A 26485-nucleotide genomic window follows, 5' to 3' on the forward strand; every position below is an offset into this window, starting at 1 on the left:
TCAACCTCAAATCATGATGTCAACCCCACTCCCAAATTTCAAATCAAGTGACGACCCAAGCCAGGTTAAAGCTTTAATGTGTGTACAACTGGGTAGGAAATATTAGCATTTTACTATATAATAACCAATAGCCCGTAATCCGTTCTACTTCCCGTGAAAGGAGAATTAAATGAAGGTTTTGAGTAATTATGCTAGAGATAAGCAATGGTTAGAAACTGGGTTGAGAATGAGATAAGAAAGATGCATTTGCCTATGATCCCTTGGAGAAGATTCTGAAGAATCAAGTTAGTCTCTTTAAGAAGACACCATAATGCAATGGAAAGAAGGTTGGACTTTGAGTCAGCAAAAAGATATGGGTTTGAATTCCATCTCTGCCAGGTATGTGACCAATGGATTTTGGTTTCTTATTATGTAAAATGAGAAGTTTGTACTCAAAGGCTTCTTCCATCCATTCCAATTGTAAGTTGGTGATCTTATGAAGAGGTTGACTTAATAGTGAAGTCATGGAAACCTCAAAATAGAAATACTAATTTTCATTTGTGGCAACTTTTTCAGAAATGTCTATGGAACCCGATAGTCACCAGAAGAAAAAAATACATGCTAATAATCATTACTGGCCATGGATATTGTGATTGCTCATCGACAACCTGAACTATCCACCCTCTCAACGAGGATCCTAATTTCAAAGAAAGGAAATGTTATCATATCAAAGAGATATTTTGGCATTAAAAATTAAGATACTCTCCTACATAGACATCTCTCTCACTGCAAGTTGGTCCCCTTTTGGGCTATATTAACTTCATTCCAATAAGAGCATACCATTGAGAAAACCATTGTTTTAATGTACTTAGATCATAAATTTCAAACAAGAAGGAATCTTAGAGACCAGCTAGCCCAATAAAGTTATTTTACATAAGTGGGTACTGAGGATAAGTGGTTAAGTGACTTGCCCAAGGTCATTACAATAGTAGGATGTAATAAGTTTATCCATTAATGTTAGTTGCATCCCATCTTTAACTTATACTCTTAACCAGTTGCCCAAGGCTCAGAAAAGTTTAGTGATTTGCTCATGATCAAATAGCTATTAAGTGTGAGAAGTACTATATGAATTCAGATCTTCCTGACTACAAGTGCAGGACTCAATTCCTTATTCCACATTGAATTTTAAAGCTATTAATACTGAATGAAAGGAAGCAACTATAATATTTTACAATTTCTGACTCTCCCCTTTACTGTGAATAGAAAATTAGGTTGTGGGGAACAGAGTTGGCCTCATGCATGGGAAGATAGGCTCACCATCTGCGATCAGGTGTTCAGGGACATGCAGGGTGATTTTGACAATGAGTGGGCAGCTCATATGGGATGAGCAGACGAGGCCAATCACACAGCTGGTGACGCTGATGAGGGTCAGGGTGGTCTTATTCACAGGACTTCTTGGAGAACCCACTGCAAGCCAGACAAGAGAAAGGCAACAAATGGTAAGGAGCTTGAGGACCTGAGCCTGAACTATGACTGTCCCCTCTTTTTTCCTTCCCCAACCCACAATGAAAGTCATGGAAACCTCAAAATAGAAATAAAAATTTTTATTTGTGGCAACTTTTTCAGAAATGACTATGGAGCCAGATAGTCACAACAACAGCCAGAAAACTTAGCCCATTGTATCAGGGGCCATTCATTCTGGAAGGCATTTCTATCTCTTTCACTTTGTATGACTTATTCATTCTCAAGAAGCATTAGGAAGGAAGCAGGAATGTAGAGTGCTTGGAATTAATGTGTATAACCTCAGGCCCTGGTCCTGATCTTGGAGAGGGGCTGGGAGAAGTACAACATTATGTCTTTTGCAGAGGTGAGTCACAAAAAGACCCAGGAAGATGGAATTCTTTCCATCTAACCAGCTTTTAGTGCCAAGCTCTTTTACTCCAAAATTTAAGCTAAGTGGCAAATTCTGCCCAACTGACCTAAGGGATAGAAATAGCTCAACCCTGGTAGATGTTGAAAATGCTAAAAATAGAGAAAGGCAATATACAAAGTTTATAGGTCCAGTTGCCCAAGATCAAAAATGACAAAGAGGAGATATTACTAGGAATCCTAAAATATAAAGGTGAAAAGGGCTGATCTAAAGCTCGAGTAAATATTTTTAGTAAGCAGAGATATCCTTTACTTAGATATGAAATTTGTATATTTAATATCAGATTTTTTTAAAATTCCATTTTAATGGTTCCTAATATCCTGGTATTTTCTCCTTTATCTATAATCTCTCATAGAATTATTAATACTAACAAACATATGTACTTACAAAGAGAAGTTAATATCTAAAAGGAGGTAATTTCTTTATAATTTCTCAATATAAACTTTCTTATATAGCATTTCAGGGACATCTACATAATTAAGAGCATTTGATTCCCAATGATGGGCTGAAGTTTACATGTGATATAGACAGATAGATATAGACAGATTTTTTTAAAATCTCTATCTATATACACACATATACACATAGTGTGTTTATATATTTGTATATATGAATATATTATGTTTTATTTATTTGTATTTTATTTGTATATTATTCTACAAATAAGGCTATTTAATACACACTATTAAAATAAATTACATATGCTACATATATCATCATCCATTTGCAAACTTTAAAAGCAATACATGTTAACTAGCTATTTGTATATGTATAACACAGAGCATCTGCTCTTTTTTTCCCTTTCCTTTTCCTCTTTTTTGTTCCCTTTTTTCCCTTTCCTTTTTTGCCCTTGTTTGATCATAAAACAATCCAGCCACTCTCAGAAGGAAGGACACAGACTCATCTGATCAAGAAATAGTTTCCATTAAATTGAGATTTTTTTATGCACCATTTTCTAGGAGAAATGATCTTCTACTTCATTTCTAGGTTTACTTATCTTCTCCCCCTGAAGAAGAAAACTTTATTATGTTTGTTCAAGAACCTTCCCTACAGAACATAACTTTGCCACATGACTTTGCCTTCCAGACACCTAGGATAATATGGATTGAAGCTATTCTGTATCTTATCACGTTACCCAAGTTTCTTTCTGAGAAAAATGCTGAAGCAGAAGATACCTAAGTGATAAGACACCTGAGTGACAAATAAAGCTGTAATTAGCAGTTTTGAAATGGGAGAAAACACAATATTATTTAAATTAGAAGGAGACTATGTCCAATGCAAGGATCCAGAGCAATGCTAAGGGATTTATGATAAAGAAAACCAGCCACATTCAGAGGAAGAATGGTGGGAGGAGAAACACAGAAGAAAAGCAACTGCTCAAAAACATGAGCTGATGGGATATTATTGGGGATGTAAATGATAACTCTAGTCCAACTATCAATAATATGGAATTAGGTCTTGATCAATGATACATGTGAAATCCAGTGGAATTGTGCATCTTCTAAGGGGAGTTAGGGGGACTTGGGGGAGAGAGAAAGAACATGTAACTAGGAGAAAATATTCAAAATTACAATTTGAAAAAAAAAAAGAGACTATGTCACCACTCTACAAGAATAAGGATGCCTCAGGACAAACTAATGATGGAAAGACAAAATCTGAGGTACCCAAAGTTTCTATTACCAGAACTATTGTTATGGGAAGCAAAGGGCCAGATGATAACATGCTGTCATAAATTCTATTCCCTCTAAATTTCAGTGCCCTGGGTTAAGTCCCTAAGTATACCACCCCAGTTACAACTATAACAAAGAGGTTGTCAACTCCTCAGGTATTATTAGCTAGCACATACCTAGTCTAGAGCTGCACGCTTGCATGGAATTCACAGATTGGGAAAGACACAAGACACTCATCTATAAAATATATTCTCTAGCATTGCTCTTCAGAGAGCACAGTCTATCCTCCTTTGTATTGCCCACTCCCTTGTCACCTCAGTGAGACCTCTCATACCTCTGCTCCGCCTCCTGCTGCGGGAGGGATCTGTGTAAAAAGTCAGCTGTGGGTCATTATCTGCTTCTGTGCCTGAATCTCCTTCAGGGTTCAGGAAGGCAGATCCAGCTGCAATGAAAAGGAAATTATCAAGCTAAGCAGCAGCAGCAGCAACTCAAGAACAACCTCCCCACCCCACCATCCTCAAGTCCCAAATTCCATCAAGCTTTGTCTGACTTTCCTTTCCCAACTCATTCAGAACAACTATGTGTTCAGTCAAGGGTGACTTATGGCAGGACTGTACTGGTAAATGTTTAGTACCCAGCTCTTCAGAAAAAGGGAAAAAATGGGTGCGTATTTGATTTTCTACTCATATACATTCCACATTTATATAAGTATTCCATGTGTGTAAGTGTACATCACACACTTTGTTTCTTTCTCCCTTGAGAGTTGGTTATTAGGTACCTGATGTGTTCTACTCCCCTCATTTTTACAAAGTAGGAAACTAAGGTCCAGGGATATGAAGTGACTTCCTGAGCTCAGCCAGGGAGAGAATTATTGAGTCAGAATTTGAATCCACGTCCACCAGCTCCAAATCTGGAATTCTTTCTGCAGCATGGCTTTCGTCATTTCAGTAGAATAATAGAAATAGTTATGGAGACAGGGATGCCTAAAATAAAGCTAAGACCACCGTAGGGTACCCCTATCAATCTCTCTATAATAAAGCAGGGAAAGCCATAGGGTCCCCCTAGCCATCTCTCTAACATAAAGCAAGGACCACCATAGGTCACCCTATCCATCTTTCAGCCTAAGCATTCAGTAAAGGTCTTTAAACAAAGATAGATCAAAGCAGGGGGGCGGGAAGAATTATCCTATTAAATGGTAAAGTAGAAGAAGTCTAGATATCCTGGATTCAAATTCTGACTTTAATGTTTTTAGCTGTATGCCCTTAGGTAAAATACAATCTCTAGCATCCTCAGTTTCCCCATCTATAAACTGGAGAGAGTAATGCCTACATAGCTCATTACCTGCCTCACAGGCTAATTGTGAGAAAACATTTGGCAGATCTTAAAGCATATGTAACTGTGAATTATTCTCTATGCTGATACAAGAAAATTCAGTTTTAGTGGGTAGATGAGAAGATAGTCTCTTTTCTTTCTGGTATTGCCTTGAAGCTCACCAATCTTCTAAGCCGCTAACAGAGCTACAAAAGCAGAGCCTCATCTCCTGATGCTCCCACACATACCTCGAGCTTTGTTATTGATCCGTTTCCTCTGGTTGCTGGACGTGTGGGACAGTAGGGTTGCCTGTTGGTGGTTAGCATCCACAGGGCTGGTGGCAATGATGTTGTCTTTATATTTGTTCATCAGAGACAGCTTGGCATTGTCACTTCCTGAGCAAGGAGAATCAAAGGCATCGTCTTTCATAGGAAAGACCAAAAGAGTAGCAAAAGAGCAAAGAAATTCACTCATACAGAGTAATACGGTTTAAGTACTGTTTAAGTAAAAAACACTTAGAGAGCAGATGCTTACTTTGATGCTTCAAGGGCCTGTAGTTTCATGAGGGTTGGGACACCCTCCACAGATGCAGATAGCAACCCTGCATTTGAGTAGGAATCTCATGAGTTGATATGGCCAAAAAAAGCTCAACCTTTGTGACCAGTGTTCTGGTGATGAGAATCACCAGGTAGCATTAGATTAAAGGAAAAAGCATTGAACTTAGAGTGAGAAGGCCTGAGTTTGAGTCCAGCTTCAGATTCTTAATAATTGTGTGACTCTAGGCAAGTAATGTTTCTTCTCTTGGTCTCAGTTTCTTCATCTGTAAAATGGGGTTGAACTCAATGACCTTTAAAGTACCCTTCATATCTAAATCATTGATATTATGATCATCTCCAAACCTGGCTACTCCTATTATGGTCCTTGGACAGAAAGGAAACAAGTATTTATTCAGTGCTCTCCCAGCCCCCCCCTCCATTCAGTCCCAATGTGGAAGGAATTGTGCTAGAAAGGCTTCATGTAGAAGGTGACACTTTAGCTTGGTTTTGAAGAAGAAAAAAAAAGGATTTCGAAGTGAGGAATGGATATGGGAAGAAAGTATTTTCCAAAGCTAGAGGATAGCTGGTGAAAAGAACAGAATTAAGACCAGAAATGGAATGTCATGCATTTGGAACAGTAAGAAAGCCAGTTTGAGTAGATCAGAGAATGAAGAAAGAGAGTCATATATAATGGGACAGGAAAGGTTGGTTGGAGACAGATTATGAATGACTAAATCCAAAACACAGGAACTCATATTTGATCTTAGAAGTAAGAGGAAGACAACAGCTTCATTCGATGGAGAGGGTTAGTGACATGGTCAGACCTGAGCTTTGGGAAAACTACATTGGCAGCTAACAGAAGATGGGTTGAAGAGGGAAGAGACCTAAGCCAAGGAGACTAATGAGGAGTATAATGTGTAAAAGTCTAGGAAATAAATTGTTGCTGTCCTTCATTTTTTAAGAGGACCACTGACATCATGGAGTGATAATTTGCCTGTGGATTGAATTTTAGTGAGGCACAGTCATCTCTCCCTCTTTCTTCCAGAGTCATCAAAGTCCGGTGACAAGGAAAAGGTCAGGATAACTGGCAATGGCTCAGGATGCAGTGCATGACCTTGGCATCTTCGATATCTGATAAGCTCACAGTGCCTGTTTTAGCCACTTCTGTGGTCATTAGGATAAGTTGTTCTCATCTGCCCATCCCACCATATGGGGTTTAGGAAAGACTAGCACAGCTGGTATGAGGGCTTGCTGAGGACTCTTTAGGACTTAAGTGACCACCTTCCACGCAACTCTTGCCTGTGGCTCCAAGAAGTTGCAGCAAGCACAGCAGCCACATCCCAGTGAAACCTTCCCATCAGAAAGGTTAAAACAGGCTGAGGGTAAGCAATAGTCCTCAAACCTCTCAATGAGTTAAGGGGATGTCTACACCCAAGTATCTGAAGACTTTTCCTCGTGGAATACACAGATGAGGACAATTTGTTCCAATATCCATGAAAGCAAGTAAAGGAAATAGGTAATGAGGGCTTGAAATAGGAAGAGTAAAGGGAAGAGGATGAATGTGAGGCATTTTAGAACTAGAAATGACAAGATCTGGCAATTGATTGAATAAGTGGGATAAAGAAGAATGAAGAGTTGAAGACTATACAGAGGTTGCAAACATAAAAGACTAGAATACTGGAGGTGCCCTCTTGAAATAGAGACATTCAGAAAGAAGGTGGGCTTAACAAAAAAAGTAATGAGTTACTTTTTGCAAGTTTGAGATATTCAGTTTGGAATGTACCATAGACAACCTGGACCTTGGGAGACAGAGTATATTTTGGAGTCATCTCCTTGGTGATAAATGTAAACAGGTAAAATGTAGAGATTACGTTTGCATTTGTGTTTGATGGCCATCTAGTTGGGTTGATCTTCTGAAAGCTTCCATTCTGTTAGAATAGGTTTCAAATCTGCCACTAGGGGAAATTATAAAGAATGGAGAGTGAAATTCTTAAGATGGGAAAATCAAGATGAAAATGTGTGACTGGATAGTCTGGTATAGCAGAAAGGACGTAGGAAAGGTATGCCATTCAAACCCAGACCTGGCTATGAATCATGGCTCAGCTTTTTACTACTTTTGCAATCTTGGAAGAATCACCCAACATCCCCAGACCTAAGTTTCCACATCTTGAAATTGGTCTAGATGATCTCCAAAATCTTATAAAACTGGAAGATTAAAAATTCCTTTTAATTCATAGGGATATAATGAATAGAGCATTGAATGTAGAATCCTGGAAGATCTGGGTTTGAATTCATCTCACTTAACTAACTGTTTTGACCTGAAACAAGTCATTCAGCTTCCCTAAACCTTAGTTTTCTCATAGGTAATATGGGCATAAAACATCTCTTGTACCAAGTGCCTTTTAATCCTTAAGGTGCTATGTGAGTTATGATCATTGTTAATATTAAACAGCTACTCAGTGTTTAGCACTGGGGTAGGCACTCTTGAATACAGAAGATCTATGAGACATTCCCTCTCCCTTCATTGAGCTTTTTAAGATTAAAATCTCACTGGGGAAAGAAGACTTATACATATAAAACAATAAGAAAATACAACAGACTGCATGTAAAATGGAAAGCTCTCAGCAGTTTCCCTAACAGAAAATCTAGACATTCCCCTGGGCTTATTGTCCTAGGAACTGACCTGTAGGGAATTTATTGTTTTTGGAGGTGCATAAGAACTATGGCTAAAACAAAATAAAGTGGGGGAAGGGAAAGGAGAAGGAAAATCTCCTTCCAGGGGCTCCATCTCAGTCCTTCAAGCCTTACCATATCCCAAACAATTCATTTCTAAGATTCAGCTATCCAGTAGTTCCACAGGTGAGAAATGTTGGCATTTGTCACACTTATACCTTTAACTCATCATTATTTTCCCTATGGAAAAACAATGCCTCTTGGGTCATGAATAACAGGACAAGATGGTATATTAATGAGATGAGAGAAGCTAATATAATCTGTATAAAACAGAAGCTCAGAGTTGGAAGAGACCTCAGAGGTGATCAAGTCAGACCTGAATCGAAACAGAAATCCCTCCTATCCTGTATTCAAAAAGAAGTCATCTGGCTTCTGCAAGAAGATTTCCAGAGATGCAGAACTCACTTCTTTGTGAGGCAACTACATCCATTTTTCAGAGGAATTGGTAAGGAAATTTTTCCTGGGATGAAGGTGGATAATAACGTAACAGGAAGTGTTATTCAAATTCAAATTCAACAAACCAATTCAATTCAATAAATATTTATTGGAAATAAGCAAGATGTTAGGGATGCAAAGATGAAAAATGAAATAGTCCCTGCCCACAAGGGGCTTATAATCTAATGGGGAAAATTTGACATGCATACAAATAAACATGATACAAAGGAGAATGCAAGATGGGAAAAAGAAAAAATAATTGTCCTATGAGAAGTTCAACAAATATTTATTAAGTATATGCTCTGTGTAACACATTGTGCTTGATGCCAGGGATACAAAGAACAAAAATGATACAATCTTTGCCCATGAGAGCGTGGTAATCTAAAAGGGAGATGAGACATATCACAGATGCTTCTAATACAAAGTAGAATGAGAAAAGTGCAAAGTAGAAACCCAACAGGAATATCTGAGCAATTTGGGGAGGGAAGCATCATCTTTATCTAGGGACATCAAGAAAGATATTGTGGAGTAAGGGATACCGAAGTTGGACCTTAAAGGGTCATCTTCATTTATAAAGGATAATGAAGTTGCATTCATTCTATATGCTCATATTTTATACCAACACATATACATAATGAATTTTTCTGCTCTTTGTTTCTTAAGATGGATGTATGACCCAACTGGAAGGGTATGAAGGCACTCTTGTGTTTAATGCTGTTGAGTTTCAAATTTCAGCTTGGGTTGAAAAGAAAGAAGGATTCACTCCGGGATTTTTTGTCCATATTTTTGATCCAGGATCAATTCTCAACATTATTACAAGTGATTTATTCTGCTTCCCCATAGACGATTGAGATAACCAAACATTTATGAAAATCACTGCCTGGACTGGAGAAACTTAAACCCTCCCCCAGCTCCAGCAGGCCAAATCTAGAGAGCCTCAGGGAGCCCCAGAGAGACCAAGAACCATTTGCTCCTTCTCACCTGGTGTGAGGTCCATCCCAGACTTCTCATTGCAACCCTGGAGGGAGTCCAGAGTCCGAGTCACCTGACTGGCAAAGTCTTCACCACCATTCATGCACTCCCGTTGCAGATGATGCCTCAGGTCTGTGATGTCATACTCGTAGCCATCCAGGATGGGGGTCTCTCGAATGCTCAGGGTGCCACTTGAATTGTGGCCCTGCACCCGTGCATTCCTCAGGCTTTCCCGACCATGCCCACCAATCAGAACCGAAGGGATGTAGTGGATCTCATTAGCTGCCTCCGCGCTAGCACTCTTCTGGGGTTGGGGCACACGTCTCCGCTTACACCAGCGCCGACGGGTATAGAGGATCATGACTAGACACAGGATGGAGAGTAGCAGAGCAATCATGCCACCCTAGGGAAAGAAGGAAAGAGACAGCTAGGAGATGCAAGGCCAAAAAAAAAAAAAAAAGGCTCACTGTCTGGCCATCCCAAAGAGAATTAATTCAAACTCTTTAATGCTTCATCTACCAAAACTCAACATTCACTCATTCACTTTTTTAATAAGCATATAGCGAGTGCCTGCTGCATGCATAGCTCAACAGCAAGGAACAAACCGCTATAATCAGTGCTTGGAATGGAAGAAAAGGAAGGTGGGTGGCTTGTGGATCATTCTACAATGAAGTATCTTGGGTCCTTAGGTCCTATATTCTAGACCTAAAAAAAGACCTTTGATATCAAGTCCAACTCCTTTGTTTTCTAAATGAGGAAACAGAGGTTCAAGGAGGTTTGATAGTTTTGTGAGCGTTGTATGGATAGGCTGAAGCAGAATTGGAATCCAGGTTTTTTCTTAACTCTTAGGCAACTGGGTGGTTTAGTGATAGGTTCAGAAAGACTCCAGATCAAATCTCCAACTGAGTTCAAATCTGGCCTCAGACACTTACTGAATTATATGACCCTGGGAAAGTCACTTAACCTCTGTCTGCCTCAGTTTCCCCAACTGCAAAATGGGGATAATTATAATACCTACCTCCAAGACTAGTTGTGAAGATTGAGTGAGATATTTTAAAAGAACTTAGCACAGCACCTGGCACACAGTAGATGCTTAGCAAATGTTTGTTCTCTTCCCTTCTTCTTCTTGTCCAGTGCTCTATTCAGTGGGATGGTTGAGGAATCGCTTCAATTAATTGGAGAAGTATGATAGTCTACCAAGAGCCCTAATCCTTTAAAGGCATATCTATTTCAAAAGTGGTAGGATGATTTTAGACCCTTTGGAAAAGTAATAGATATTATGGAATCATAGATTTAGAGCTGGAGAGAAGTCATTGAGTCAAAATCCCTCATTTTACAGATAAAGAAACCTAGGCTCAGACAATTTAAGTGACTTGCCCAAGGTCATTTTGGTTGGATTCAAATTAAGGTTTTCTTGATTCCACATCCAATTCCCTAGTCACTATGGCACCTACCTTTTCTTTGTCTTATACTATCCATGATCTCTCCTACCAATCTCAATCTCTATCCCTCATCTACATCATCATCATCATCGGAAAGCAATTCCATCTAGACATGGACCTCGGACAAAGAAGACAACTGATAGAATCAGTGTGCCCAGCTAGGCACACTATGGTGCTGTTAAAAAAAAAACAAAAAACAAAAACATGGTTCTGAAAATAAAAGATCTAGCTTCCAATCCTACTGGAAATGCTTATTGCCTGTGATATCCTAGGCAAGTCTATTTACCCAACTGTAAAATTAGAGCTAGGGCTACAGGGTATTTGGAATCCATTCAATATTTCAATCTATAATTGGCGAATATGGAAATTCCAAAATGGGGAGACATTGGACGGTTCAACTTTTTCCTTTGGCAAATCGTGGCTTTCCAGGGTACCCTTCTCTGAATCACACAATGGAAGCTATAACATCAACCTTTTATTCCCCTATTTTTGGGGGAGGAGAGAGCCCTTTCCTTCTGGCCCTCCTTTTCCTTGGGGGCCATTACTAAATCAACACCACTGAAGCCTGTCAGTGTAGGGATGTGGCATCATGGTAAAGCTAAATGTCACCTCTGACATCCATCCACAGCAAGGCTTGAAGTAATGGCCTTGTAAGCCTATTACAGGGGAGTGTTAGGTAGGCATAAATCTTACCTTCTGCAATCTGTATTCACTTCTTTTACTTTGGTCAATATCAGTCCCAGCTTGCTTCATTAGGCTGGGGTGGGCTACAAGGTTCAGATGTTGACCTTGGACTTCAATCAATGCCACCACATCATATAGACTGTAGATGAAAAACCCTATTAATTCTCAGTGAGTGTACCCACTGAGAGCCAGGAGATTATTCCCTCAAATGCATTAAAGGGGGGCTCTCTCCTGTCTCATAATAATTATGCCTTGGATTTACAAAGCTCCTCTCCCTCCAAACCTCCCTATTTTATCTTCCCTTCCAATATCATTGTGCAGCAAAAGAGGACAAAGTTTAGTTTTATCCTTGTTTTAGAAAAAGGGGACAAAGGCACAAAGACAGGAAGCAACTGGATCAGACCCAAAGTGACAAGTCACATTCAATGATTTGTTAGTCATGGATACAGAATGAGGACCTGGCCCCATCCCCTTAAATTCTGTCTCATTGTTATTCCCATTCAAGTAGACTTTGAGGAATTCTCAAAGGGCCTTGAGCAGTGGGTTTTCTACTACTGAGCTTTGACTCTTAGAAACCTCTTCAAGGAATAGCTTTCTTGCTAAATTTCATTTAAGTCCCACTAAGTTCTCAGTCTACAATTGTACTAGGAGGTCTTTAAGGTTACACAGAAGGAAAAACGGCTTGACTGTTAGAGGTTCCAGACACTAAAAAAAGCGAGTGTAAGAGATGGTCCATCCATCTTGACAAAAAGGCATAGAAATACTACAAATTCCCATCTATTGGGAATGGATTATATCATCATATTTATTTCTGTAAATGCCCTCTTAAATTATAAGCAACTTGAGAGCAGGCATTATGTCATTTTTCATTATTTTTATCTCTGTCAATCAATTAACAAGGATTTATTATGTACCCATTATATATCAGGTGGGCAGCTAGATGGTATAGTAAATAGAGTGTCAGGCTTGGAATCAGGAAGATTCATCTTTTGAGTTCAAATCTGGCCTTAGACACTTACTGGCTGTGCCATCCTTGCCAAAAAAAAAAGAGAAGTCCAAATGGGGTCACAAAGAGTTGGACACAATTGAAGAATGACTGAAATGTTAGGCATAGTTAGGCAGTGACAATTCAAAGACAAAAAAAGAATCGATTCTTGTCCTCAAGGGATTTTACTTACTTTCTATCCCTAGGAACTAGCATAGTATGTTGTAAATGTTTGGCATTTAATAGAGTCACAGGATCAAAGATAAAGAGGTCATATAATCCAACATTCTCATTTTACAGAAAATGAGATAGAAGCCCAGAGAAGTCAAATGATTTGCCCAATGACACAAAAGTGATTAAATGGCAAATCCTACCCCCCCTGGCAGATATACTACAATGGAGCCAGTGAAGTAACACAATTGAGGAGTGCAGGACCTAAAATCAGTAATAACTGAGTTCAAACCCAGCTTCAGACACTTACTAGCAATGAGACCCTGGGCAAGTCACTTAACCACTGTCTACTTCAATCTCCTTAACTCTAAAGTGGGCGTAATAATAGCATGTATCTCCCAAGGTGGTGTGATCATCAAATAAGATAATATTCATAAAGCTCTCTTAGTATAGTGCCTGGCACATAGTAGGAACTTGATAAATACTTAATAGTAGGAATTTAATAAAATACATAAGGGATGACCTTATTGAAAACTTCATTTTACTAACAACGGGTCTAAGGTTCTGGAAGAACAAGAACTCAAGAACCTTGTTCATAGTCATCAAGCTAATGAGTCAGAGACAGGACTAGACCCCAGACTTCCACATCCAAGTCCACCATACCACTAGTTTAGAAATGGGAGAAACTGATGACTTCTCTTTCCAACCATCCTACCTTCCAGGAGCTTTTACTCAGTTGGCCAAAGCAGAGCATAAATGTAGGCAAGACTAAAGGTTCAATCCATATACTAGCAAGTTAACCTCTCTCAGAAGGGAATGAGACAGAAAACCTCTTTCAAGGACAATAACTCTAAACCCAGTCAATCATCTCACCAATCCACAAGAGATTGTTAATGACTCATCATAGAACAGAAGTTCTTAACCTTTTTTGGGTCATGGACTCCTTTGGGTAGTCTGGTGAAGCCTATTGGAATCTTCTCAGAATATTGTTTTTAAATACAAATGAAATATTTAAGATCAATAAGACAACTGACAATATTAAAATAAAGCTATCAAAATGTTAAAGAAAAATAAAAAATCAAGTTCACTGGATCTTAGAGTAAGAAATCTGGTAATGTAGAAATCATACTTTTATAGTACATTGCACACACACACACACACACACACACACACACATACGCTCTCTTTTAAAAAGCATATATCACTGACAGTAGATGCCAAGGACCATCTTCATACATAATGGGCTTTCTTTTATTAAACACCAGTCAGATACACATCAAAGTATGAAACCTGCTGTCAGGGGATAAGGTGAATTACCCACACCGTAGGTTCTTCCTATTAGAAGGAGAAACAGGCTTATTCTATATCACTGAACATCCTAGGTTTGATCCATAGCATGAATAAATCTCAGCCAAGGCGAAGAACTGCTTTAATGGGGCCAGATTTCACCAGGCTCATCTTAAATTTTCCCTTATTCAATTTATATGGTTCTGACCTCTAGTTTCCATATGGGAATCCAGTAAGGAATTAAATTAGACTATGAACTCCTTGAGAACAGGGACTGAGATTTGCCTTGTTTTGTTTTTCCTGTGTTTCTCCAGAGCTTAGTCCAATGCCTGGAACATAGTAGGTCCTTAATAAATACCTGTGACTTGACTGGACTAGGGTCTTATACTTTCCAAATCTCAGAATTTATGAGCTATTTGGATACTCATTGTCTAGCTCGCCAATGTTTTTCTCTCTCCTAATCTTGCTTCCATAAATCAGCTGTCTCTGCTGCTAGTCAGCTTTGTCATCATCCCCTGAATTCTCTCCAAATGGCTTCTGCTTTCTAGTAACAAGTTGCTCCAAAATGAACTGAAGAGTTTAGGTGAGAGTCCCAGCACAGCCATATGCAACAAGACTACCTTGCACTGAATCAGGGATATGGTTTCTAAGTTTTTGAAGCTCCATTTGCTGTCGGGTTCTATGCTGCATTGAAAAATTATAGTGAGTTGACTGGCATCACCCTTTGGGCTTCCTCAAAACCACTCCACACTGATTCCTGGGACCTGCCAGGCTTTACTAATCCTGTGCTCATGTGACTTGGAGAGGCAATGAACAAGCTCCCTGCTGTAAGAACAACATGCCCTCACTTATTATTATTATTTATTATTATTCCTGTTGACTCCCTAGGAGCATAGGGCCGCGACCATCTCACGCCAGCGGACTCTGTTCTGGGCAACTTCCCCGAGCTGGGCCCATATCATTCCGACCGTTTTTGTTTCATTTTCGGCAGATCTTCGCCAGGTCTGTTTTGGTCTTCCGACTTTCCTCCTCCCTGAAGGGTTCCAGCTCAATGCTTGTCTGGCTATGTTGTCTTCCGGTTTTCGTAGCGTATGTCCTATCCATCTCCACTTAAGTTTCTTTATGTCCTGACTAATGGGATACTGGAATGTTCTTTCCCAGAGACTAGCATTGGAGATCTTTTCAGGCCATCTGATGTTCAAGATGTGACGTAGGCATCTATTAACAAAGACCTGGAGTTTATTGGTGTTAGCGCTCGTCACTCTTCAGCTTTCTGATCCATACAGGAGGACGGCCTTTACGTTGGTGTTGAAGATTCGGAGCTTAGTGAGGAGGGACAATGCTTTGGAGATCCAGACAGACCGCAGGGTGTTAAGTGCCTGTCTGGCTTTGTTGATTCGGTTTCTGATGTCCTCATCTGCCCCACGGTCCTTACTGACTATGCTGCCCAAATAGGTGAAGTAGTCCGTCTCCTTGATGTTTTCTCCCTATAGTTGGATTGGCAGATCCTGTCTGCTGTTGACTGTGATCACCTGGTCTTCTTCTTGTTGATCTTCAGACCTGTCTTCTCTGCCTCTTCAGAGAGTCGTGCAAGTTTGGCTTGCGCATCCTGCTGCTTGTGAGAAAGGAGGCAGATGTCATCTGCGAAGTCAAGGTCCTCGAGCTGCTTGGTATGAGTCCATTGGATGCCCGTATTGTTGTCCTTGGTAATTCTTCTCATGATCCAATCTATGACCATCAAGAAGATAAGGGGCGAAAGCATGCAGCCTTGCTTCACTCCGATCTTCACTGTGAAGGGAGCCGTCAGTTTCCCATTATGGATGATCTGGCAGGTAAAGTCTTCATATAGCTGCTGGATGATGTTGATGAGCTTCGGGGAATCCCGTAGTGCTGCATCAATCTCCAGATGATGCTCCTGTCCACGCTGTCAAATGCCTTCTCGAAATCCACGAAAGTCATGTAGAGGGGAGACTGCCACTTGATGGACTGTTCGATGATGATTCTTAGGGTGACGATGTGGTCGGTGCACAATCTGTGCTGACGAAACCCTGCTTGTTCTATTCTCAGCTTCTTGTCCAAGGCCTCCTTCAGTCTCTCTAAGATGACTCTGGTCAGGATTTTCCTGGGAGCAGATAGAAGCATGATTCCTCGCCAGTTGTTGCATTGGGAAAGGTCACCTTTCTTGGGTAGCTTCACAAGGTAGCCTAGTTTCCAGTCTGTCGGGACTTGTTCCTGTTCCCAGATCTTCTGCAGGAGGGGTTGTAGCATCTCCGCTGACATTTCTGGGTCTGCCTTGAGTGCCTCAGGGGGGATGCCGTCTGGACCTGCAGCCTTACCATTTTTCATGGTCTTGATGGCTTTGATGATCTCAACTTTGGTAGGTGGGCCCGTGTTCACCTGAAGCAGTTCGGTGGCTGGTGGTATGTCCGGAACAGTTGGTGGAGGCGGTCGGTTCAGGATTTCTTCGAAAAGCTCTGCCCATCAGGCTCTCTGCCCTGCATCGCTTGTTATTGTCTTGCCAGTCTTGTCCTTCACTGGCTTGCTAGGGTTGTAGTTCTTTCCCGATAGAGTTCTTGTTATTTCGTATGCCCTCACTAGTGGAACCAAATGTTGGCCAAACTACCTTGATGGACTGTTTCCAAGAATAGGTCTATTTTTTTTTAATTAAAATTTTATAACCTGAGCATATTTGTAAAATAAACTTCCCGAAAAGCCCATTCAACCCAAGATACCAAGAGTCATGCAGGCACTTGCCCTGCACCAATCCTTGCTGACATAGTTTACAACCACCCAAGGGCACTGTGGCAATTAGGTGGTGCTATGGTTCTATTGTTTGCTGTGGATTGTGAACTACCCACAATATATACCTAGAAAATGCCTGAGGCAACATCAAATTAATATCTTCCTAACTCCCTATCCAATGTCCTAGATGCTTATTCCAGATTTGTAAAGGACTTTCAAGAATATCTAGCCCAACACTTACTTACTGATGAGACAAGAGACAGAGACAGGTAAAATGACTTGTCCCGGGTCATGTTGCTAATAAAGACCAAAGCCAGAATTCATACTCAAGTATTGTTGCTGTTGTTGAGTTGTTTTTTAATCATGTCTGATTCTTTTTGACACAATTTGAGATTTTCTTGGCAGAGATGCTGGAATAGATTGTCATTTCCTTCTCCAGCTCATTTTATAGAAGTGGAAATTGAGGCAAATGGGATTAAATGGCTTGCCCAGGTTCACCCAGGTAATAAGTGTCTAAGGCCAGATCTAAACTCAAGTCTTCTGAACTGCAGATCCAGCATTCTATTCACAGAGCCATCTTGTTGCCCAAGTACTCTGTATCTAAATCCAATGTATCTAAATCCAAATAAAAATCATTTTATACCATCCTACCTCCCCATTCCAGGGCAAGGTAATATGCATAGCTTGGTATAATATACAATATAGTAACTTCAAAATCAGAAAGACTTGGTCTTAAATTTTGTCTTAGATGTTTACAAGCACTATATAAGAGGACATATATCTACCAGATATTCTCCCCCAACATGGGTTAGGCTAGTTTTTCTCTAAAAGGAAATCTGGGAGCAGGGCATGGCTCAAGCTTCATCTCCCTTGAAGTACCTTCCTGGAAATCTTTAGTGGTAATGAGGTAAGTGCCAGGATGTGTGGCTAGCATCAGAGATAACCTTGAGGGATGAGGTCAAGATCTTTATCTGCACTAATTCCAGGATGGTGACAATGAGGGGAACCAAATAGCCTGGAGAAAGCAGAAATAGGGAGAATCAAATGCTCTTTTTTCTTTGGCTCAGGACCAGTGGAGGAATTTTGCCAATGTCTGATTACACATAGTTGAAGAGAATGTCAAAACCCTTTAGGGACACCATCTATGAAATATCATAAGCTATATAACCAGTTTGGAGCAATTGAAAGAACAGCAAATGTTGAAGAGTAGCTATATTGACTATTTGGACATTGAGGTGGGGATACTATCTTATGCTGGGTATAGACCCATCCCCATAAGTAAGGACCAGATACTCCTACCCAACAGATCTCCTTATGCCAGTCAAGGCACCCTTCCCTGTCCCAACTGACAAAATAGCACTCAACTCATCTCAGGGCAAGAAGCATGTCCTGGAAAATCAGCAGGTGCATCATCATATACCTGAACATCCAGGTCATAAGTCTAACCTCTTAGAAGCCAAGTAATCAACGCCTCCCTAAAAAGGGGATGGGATATCTGGTCTAGAAATGTCTTAGATCTAATCTCCAAGAAGACTTACCTGGTGAGAATGGACTACTTTTATACATATTTCTGGCTGGTCTCACTAGTCCTTCATTAAGTCATAAAATCTTTGCTCTCACATAGGGCTCGGTAAGCCCTACAGAAATAAGAAGATTGCAAGCTTCATTTGAGAGATCAAGTGATAGTGTTAATTATGAGGGACCTTTTTTCTAGAGTCAAGAAGAATCCTACATAACTGAACAACAACCACTTTGCTTTCTAACAGAATGAAGGAGATGAAACTGAGACCATATAATTAGGACGAATGTTTATTTCTTTGGAAGAAAGGTAATCATTAAGATAGGGGTAACTAAGTTGTGCAGTAGATAGAGTTCTGAGCCTGGAGTCAGGGAGACAAGTTCAAAACTATTCTCACACATTTGCTAGTTATGTGGCCTTGGGAAAGTCACTTAACCTCTGTTGCCTCAGTTCCCTTTATTGTAAAATGGGGATAATAATTGCACCTATCTCACAGGATGTTGTGAGAATCAACTGAGAACGCATCTGTCAAATGTTTAGCAGCCAGTGCTTCCCAAACTTTTTTGGCCTACCGCCCCCTTTCCAGAAAAAATAGTACTTAGCCCCCTGGAAATTAATTCTTTTAAAATTTTAATAGCAATTAATAGGAAAGATAAATGCACCTGTGGCCATCACTGCCTGCAGCACCCACCAGGGGGCGGTAGCACCCACTTTGGGAATAGTAAAAAGCACTATATAAATGTTTATTCCCTTTCCTTTTCCTTCCCTAGTTGACTTGGTGAGAATTCAAAATCTTTGGATGATGAAGAAGGAAAGTCTTCATTTAGCACCTTTGAAAGAAGGGAAAACACTTTTCAGAGACTCCTAAGGAGAAAAAAGATTGGTTATTCTCTTTTTTAAAAAAACCCCTACCTTCCATCATAGAATCAATACAAAATATTGGTTCCAAGGCAGAAGAGTGGTTAAGAATTAGTTAGTTGGTAGAAAGAGACTTGTCCAGTGTCACACAGCTAGGAAGTGCCTGAGGCCATATTTGAACCCCAAATTTCCTATCTCTGGTTCTGGTACTCTACCCACTCCACTCTAAGCCACCCAGCTACCCTGATTTGGTATCCTTTTGATGTAGCTTTCAAGAAAGCTTTGTTGCATGAGCCAGGGAATGTACTGAGTGGATATTGGGAAAGCCTCAGTATTAGATTGAAGAGCTTTACTACAGATAAACCTAATGTATAATGAAGAATTATTGACTGTGCCAAAGATGTTATCACCTAGGCAGTGACCCTGATGTTTCAAGTGCTTATCATCATCATCTTGTATTAAGGGATCCATTATGAACTGCAGAAAATTGACATCACCAATCACGTGGACTGGATTATTGATATCTAAGACTCAATTCCTATGAAGGAGAGAGGAAAAGTCTAAAATCACTGGCTTTAGTTCTCTCCCATGTTATTTTTTTTCTTTATTGTGGCTCTTTTGGAAGAGGCTATAACTGTTTCTTCTCCTACCACTTATTACTGCCTATGCCAGGTGAATTGCACAGTAAAATCCCCCAAAACATTTAAATGGTGGAAGGTCTTCCATCAGTTCCTTTTGTTGCCATGGAGTGGTATATGATTGAATGTATATCTAGCAGGGTTTCCTCCTCCCTTTCCCATAAATGGGTTAGACTATCTTTATCCCCTAAACTGTGATGAAGTTAAGACTTGATTAGCCCAGGGTTGAGTAAGGCTGAAATTATACCTTGGTTGACCCAGTTTTGTTAACTGTATTGAGGTGGCTTCCTAGTTATCAGAAAGTATATAAAAACAAAACAAAAACAAAAAAACACCCAGGCACACCTGGATAGCTCAGTGGATTAAGTATCAAGCCTAGGAATGGGAGGTCCTGGGTTCAAATCTGGCCTCAGACACTTCCTAATTGTATGACCCTGGGCAAGTCACTTAAACCCCATTGCCTAGCCCTTTCCACTCTTCTGCCTTGGAACTAATATCGTATTGATTCTGAGACAGAAGGTAAGGGTTAAAAATAAAAAAAAAAAAACACCCACATGGATCATAAACATTTCAGCTTTGGTTGCAAGACCAAACAAATCACCACATCCTGTCCTGCTGAATAGATATGATTCCATATGGACACGGGAGAGGCCACATCTACCTGAAAAAGGAACTGATATTTCATTCTTAATGCTATCTAGACAACTGACACTGCAGGGTGTCCAGATGGTAGTTAAGTTAGAGCTATCCAAAGGGGAGAATGTCCTTACTCAGAAGGGAGGGAAATGGAAGCTTACCCAGTGAAGAGAGGGACAGGGATGTGAGTGTTGAGGGATAAGGTTAGATGTTTTTGAGCTGGAGAAAAGCTCCATGATTCACTATCAAAGAGAAGGTAGAATTCCCCTCTCTTCTCACTTTCTGCAAAGTCAGAGTCCCTTCGGGGATCCCCACTTTAGAGACTACTGTTCTACAGGCTAGGAGACATTCCTACCAATCCCAATACACTTTTCATAAAATCAGAAATTCTAAGCATAAAGAAGTCGGATCTACAAAATTATACAAAGGACCAAGGAGCCATCTGACTTTCTCAAATGCTTTGGCAGTATACAAATGAGGAAAACTAAGATAGTTTTTGTTGTAAACATATCTGGTAGAAGAACTAACTTGACCAATTAACTTTCATTCCAAAGCCCAGGCTCTCCCTTGCAGTAATCACATTCTAAAAAGAAGAGTGAAATGTGGACATAATTAAGGATTCCTTGAAACAACTGGACAGAAGGATTTCAAATTACATTCCTAAAGAAACTGAGAAAGCAACCAGTGAAAAGTAAGAGATCAACAAGCTTGGTGACTGATGTCCTTTGTTCCCTCTCCAAACAAGGACTGCAGATCCCTAATAGAATCAATACCAAAGCCCTCTCTACCTAGTTTCTAGATCACAGGGGCACACAGGGGCCCTTTCTCTTTCCCTATGAAGTCCCTGGTTGTCATTTGAAATAGATCTAGGATATAGACAATGCAATGTAATTCTATTACATTTAAAAAATAAAATAAAATAATTCATTTTAATTAAACATAAATAAATAAGTTTAAATAAATAAATAAATGTGCCTTTTCTTACTTATCAGTGGGTGCATGAGGGCTAACAGAAAAGTGTGAAGCACTAGTGATACAAAGGCAAAAAATATTAGTCTTCCCTTTAAAAAAACTTCCCATTCTAATGGAGAGATATGAGCTGCACAACCAGTGATTACAGGGTCATTTGAGCAAGGAGAGATCACTCAGGACCATGATGGTGGTGATCAGAGAAAGCTATATGGAGAAGGTAAGATCTGAAGTTCGGCTTGAGGGATAAGTCTTCTGAGAGACAAAGATAAAGGTGGAGTACTTCCAAGGCCTAGAGGTAAATGTGAGGAACCTAGTTGCTGGTCAGCTTACATTTATCAAGGGCTTTCTATATGCCTGGCATTGAGATAAGGGAAGAAGGGAAAATGCATAGGGACAAGGGATGGGGTACAGGGAATAGTCCTTCACTGGGATATAGAATTATTATATAGAATATATAATTATTATATATTATATTATATATTAATTTAATAAAATACATATTATATGAATATATGATTGTATAATATAATCATATGAATATATTAAATAGAATTTATTATAAATTATTTTAAAGTAGGTTGAAGCAAAAAAAAAGTAGGCAGATTCTATGCCTGGTTGAGAGGTTAGTATTTTATCCTGGAGCCAAAAGAAAGCCAATGAAGACTTATGAGATAGACTTGTGCCTTAGGAGGATTATTTTAGCAGGTATGTTGAGGACAGACTGGAGAGGGGAGAGATTGGAAACAGATAGACCAGTAAGGAGGCTATTACAATTGTGCAGACAAGAGGTGAATGCCTGAATGGGGAAGAGGTAAGGAGAAGGACGATGAAAGAATAACTGAGGCTATGAACCTGGGTGATTGGTAGGATCATAGTGCCTTCGCCAGAAACAGAGATTCTGAGAAAATATGAGCTCCATTTTGGATATATTGAATTTTAATTGCTTATAAGACTTCAAGGAGGCCATGTCTTTATGGGCAGATAGATATGTACCTGGGGAGAGTCATTGAAGCTGGCTATAAAGACTTGGGAGTCATAGACTAAGAGATTTAGTTTAAGCCTTAAACTATATCCCTTAAACTTTAAGGGATATAAGCTGATGAGATCACAAAGGGAGAACTGTGTAACCTTGATCAAGTCACTTCTTTGAGACTCAAGTTGCTTCACTTGTAAAATCAGGAAATTTGATATTCTCTAAGACATTTTACAGATCTAAAATTATATGACTCTAATTTGGATCCCTTTTAATTAGGAATTGCTATAATCTGGTAAGCTATGGTTTACCAGGAAAAAGGGTTGCTAGGACTATATTCCCTGCTTAGTAAGTCAGAAACTACAGAGCAAGGAAATGATGGCACTGATCCTATTGGGAATCAGGCCATCAACAGGCCATTTAGCAAATGACTTTTTCGAGCTCTGGATAAGTTTATCCACCCCAAAGTTGTATAAGCAGAGGCTGTGAAATCAGATGGGCTGATCTAAATCCCAGAGCCAGGTGCCACATTCTTGATTTGAGAGGTTTCTATCCTTGCCACAAATGTTGGCATTCAGTCTAGTTATGCAGAATGTCCTTATTTGTTCCCAGGTCAGGTTAACTCTTCTGCAGATGAGAATTATATCTCCAGTCCCTCCCCTCAGTGGAGGACTAAGAAATACGAGGCAAGCATATTAAGTAACGTGTTCAATTTATAAATTATTAGGAACATTAACTCCCCTTGGGGTTTTTCTGTAGTCCTTAATCGTGTGGAAATGCTTTCCAGTTGCCACGGGCCACCACGTTAATTAAGAGGACTCTATGTGCGCTCTGGGGTTTCTGACATGAATTGCACATCCCACTGGCAGGGGACAGACCCTCCCTGCCTGGTTAACCTCTCACTGGGGCATGGTGACACAGCTGCTTATGGATACTGCAAAATTTTTTTTTAATTTAAAATTCCCTCCCCCACTCTCCTGAAACCGCTTAAAGAAAAAAGAGGGAACCTTGACCCCCAACCATGAGATACCCTCAAAAAAAAGGTGTATCTGACTGGGTCCTTGGTGAAGTCAGATTCCAGTGCAATTTTCTTGAAGTTGCCCACTCAATTAGGAAAATATAGACTCCATGGATCTCAGCAGTTTCCTAGAAAATGGTGCCTGCCCAAAGGATGAAGGCTTTAAGCATGGTTCCTTTATTTCCTTTCTTTCTTTTCCCAGGTCTAAAAGTATCACTGCTGTCATGTTTGATCACTGTCCCTTTTCATTAATCTGGGAGGTTATCCTTTGGTCTTCCAATGAGACTTCTGCAGTCTCACTTCATCTAAAAAGAATCTGAATAAAGCTAAAGGAAAGTGGCTAAAGACGGGAAGTCAACCAGGAATGATTTAATGTTAGCTTCTCATGACTTTTTGCTCATTTTCACCTTTTGTCCTTGGAGTATTTCTAATCCTAGACCCTTCACTCTGCCAGATCTCAAGTGAGGTCTCGATAGCCCTGGGCAACCCAAAAGTATGTTTCTGTGATCAGAGGCCTTTTTGGTCATTTACAGAAGGACATACCCTGATGTTTGCCTTAATGAGGTAAACTAAAACCAGGTGAGGCAGTGTGATAACAAGTTCGGGAAGAATCACCTAGCGTGTTGTTGAATCTGCAAGGCTTAGCATCCCAGTGGGCACCTACGTCCAAAGGACTGGACTCATTCTTAGCAAAAAGGGCTGGCAGAGAGAGAGATCAGATACAGCAGGATTCCTCTATCCCCTCCAGCTGTGGTTGGGGAGGTAGGAAACTGGCATTTAATGAGTTTGCTAATATATACGGATGCCAATTCAGTACTCGTCTGCTAGAGTCATTCTCCAAGGGCTGGTCCCAAGTATATGAACCTCTATGTATGTGTGTGTGTGCATATAATCATACATGATGGAGAGACCAAAAAAGAAAAAGGCACACAGAATGCACAAAACACTCCCCAGGTCACTGTTGTTGCTGCCATTGTCCATGAGCTTCAGTCTTTTCAAACTTCACAAGCCAAGCATGAATAAGCCAATAAAAAAAAAAAATACCTCCAGCCGGATAACTGCTCAATGCCTCTCCTTGGCCATGTTCCCTTCCTCCCTTCCTCTTTGTCTTTATGCAGTAGGTGATCTTGACGAAATAAAATAATAACAATAATCTGCTCCATCAGGACCAAACATTAAGGGAATTATTGAACAAGTAACAGAGGCAGCAGCTGCCACAGGAAATGTTAATGACTGTTAGAGTTTAAGCCTCTTTCATTCTCCCCATGATGAAGATGCGGATCCCCTCCCAGCCTCACTTTCTTCTTCCCTCTCAGCAATCAGTAGAGGTAGATCTTCCCTGAGTGGAGAACTGCTTTCCTTACTGGAACAACAGCTCTGTGGGTGGCAGCAAGGGATGACTAAATCAAAATCAACAAAACCAACAAATATTTCCGAAGAGTCAGGCACTGAAGAGCATAAAGTGAAGCAGAGTCTGCCTCTGTCCAAAGGCTATAGTCCTAGCTCCATCATGGAGCCCATCTGCCAACCTTTAAGAGAGAATGATATCCCTCAGCAGACTGTGTCTTTCTGGCTGCTTCTTGGCATGATGGAATCCATCAGGTCCCAAGAACCCTCCAGGTGGGTATGAGAATTTGTAACCTATTATTTTGCTTCACTCTATCAGCCATATAGCAATGATAAAGCCAAATCCATGGCTCCAGTTAGGATGAGATGTGGTATCTAATAAGAATACAACAGAGTTCTCAGTAATACACAGATGAATACACCAACATACCTAATATATCTAAGGAAATGTGGAGTATTGCAGGCAATGCAGAGCTTAAGACTATAGGGTCTCATATGGCACTGGGAAAATTCCTTAGAAATCACAAACAATCAAAACTGTTTGTCTAGGAAATAGAATTGTAGATCAATGGAATAGATTAGATACACAATACACAGGGGTAAATCACCTTAGCAACCTAGGGTTTGATAAACCCAAAGAATCCAGCTTTAGGGATGAGAACTCACTATTTAACAAAAAGTGCTGGGAAAATTGGACAACAGTATGGCAGAAATTAGATATAGATGTAATATCTCACACCCTACATATACCAAGAGAAGGCCAAAATTGGCATAAGATTCATATGATTTAGATATAAAGAGTGAAACCATAAACAAATAAAGGGACTATAGAATAGTTTGCCTGGCAGATCTATAAAGAAGGGAAGAATATATGATCAAACAAGAGACAGAGTGTATTATTATAAGAAATAAAATGAATAATTTTGATTACATTAAATTAAAAAGCTTCTGTACAAATAAAAACAATGTAGTCAAGGTTAGAAAGGAAACAACAAACTGGGGGGAAAATTTGTGATGAATTTCTCTGATAAAGGTCTGATTTCTCAAATGTATAAAGAACTAAGTCAAATTTATAAGAATACAAGTCATTCCCCAATTGACAAATTGTTAAAGGATATAAACAAGCACTTTTCAGAAGAAGAAATCAAAGCTATCAATAATCATATGAAAAAATGCAATAAATCATTCTTGGTTAGGGAAATGCAAATTAAAACAAATCTGAGTACCACTTCATACCTATCAAGATTGACTAATATGACAGGAAAGCAATAAATATTGGGGGAGGGGGATGTGGCAAAATTAGGACATTGATGCATTGTTGGTGAAATTGTGAACTGACACAACCATTCTGGAGGGCAACTTAGAACAATGTCCAAAGGGCTTTAAAACTGTGCATACCTTTTAATCCTGTAATACCACTACTAGGTCTGTATCCTAAAGAGAAAGCATAAAAAAGTAGAAAGGACCTATTAATACAGACATATTCATAACAGCTATTTTGTAGTCACAAAAAATTGGAAATTGTAGGGATGTCCATCAATTGGAGAATGGCTGAACAAATTGTGGTACATGTTGGTGATCTACTACTATTATCTCATAAAAAATGATAAGCAAGATAATTTCAGAAAAGCCTGGAAAGATTTACGT

General features: G+C 39.8%; 1 protein-coding gene across 1 annotated transcript in view; it reads right to left on the reverse strand.

Annotated features, from left to right (window-relative positions):
* The window catches only part of ASTN1 (astrotactin 1), a 466613-nt gene that overhangs the window by 220011 nt on the left and 220117 nt on the right, over positions 1–26485 (reverse strand). The window contains exons 3-6 of the mRNA XM_044674890.1: positions 9576–9969; positions 5139–5285; positions 3914–4021; positions 1297–1446 (exon numbers count right to left, since the gene is read on the reverse strand). Of these exons, the coding sequence (XP_044530825.1) occupies positions 1297–1446; positions 3914–4021; positions 5139–5285; positions 9576–9969 (799 nt within the window). The remainder of the gene's footprint in view (positions 1–1296; positions 1447–3913; positions 4022–5138; positions 5286–9575; positions 9970–26485) is intronic.

The sequence above is a fragment of the Gracilinanus agilis genome, chromosome 4 (genome assembly GCF_016433145.1).
Source record: "Gracilinanus agilis isolate LMUSP501 chromosome 4, AgileGrace, whole genome shotgun sequence".
NCBI lineage: Eukaryota > Metazoa > Chordata > Mammalia > Didelphimorphia > Didelphidae > Gracilinanus > Gracilinanus agilis.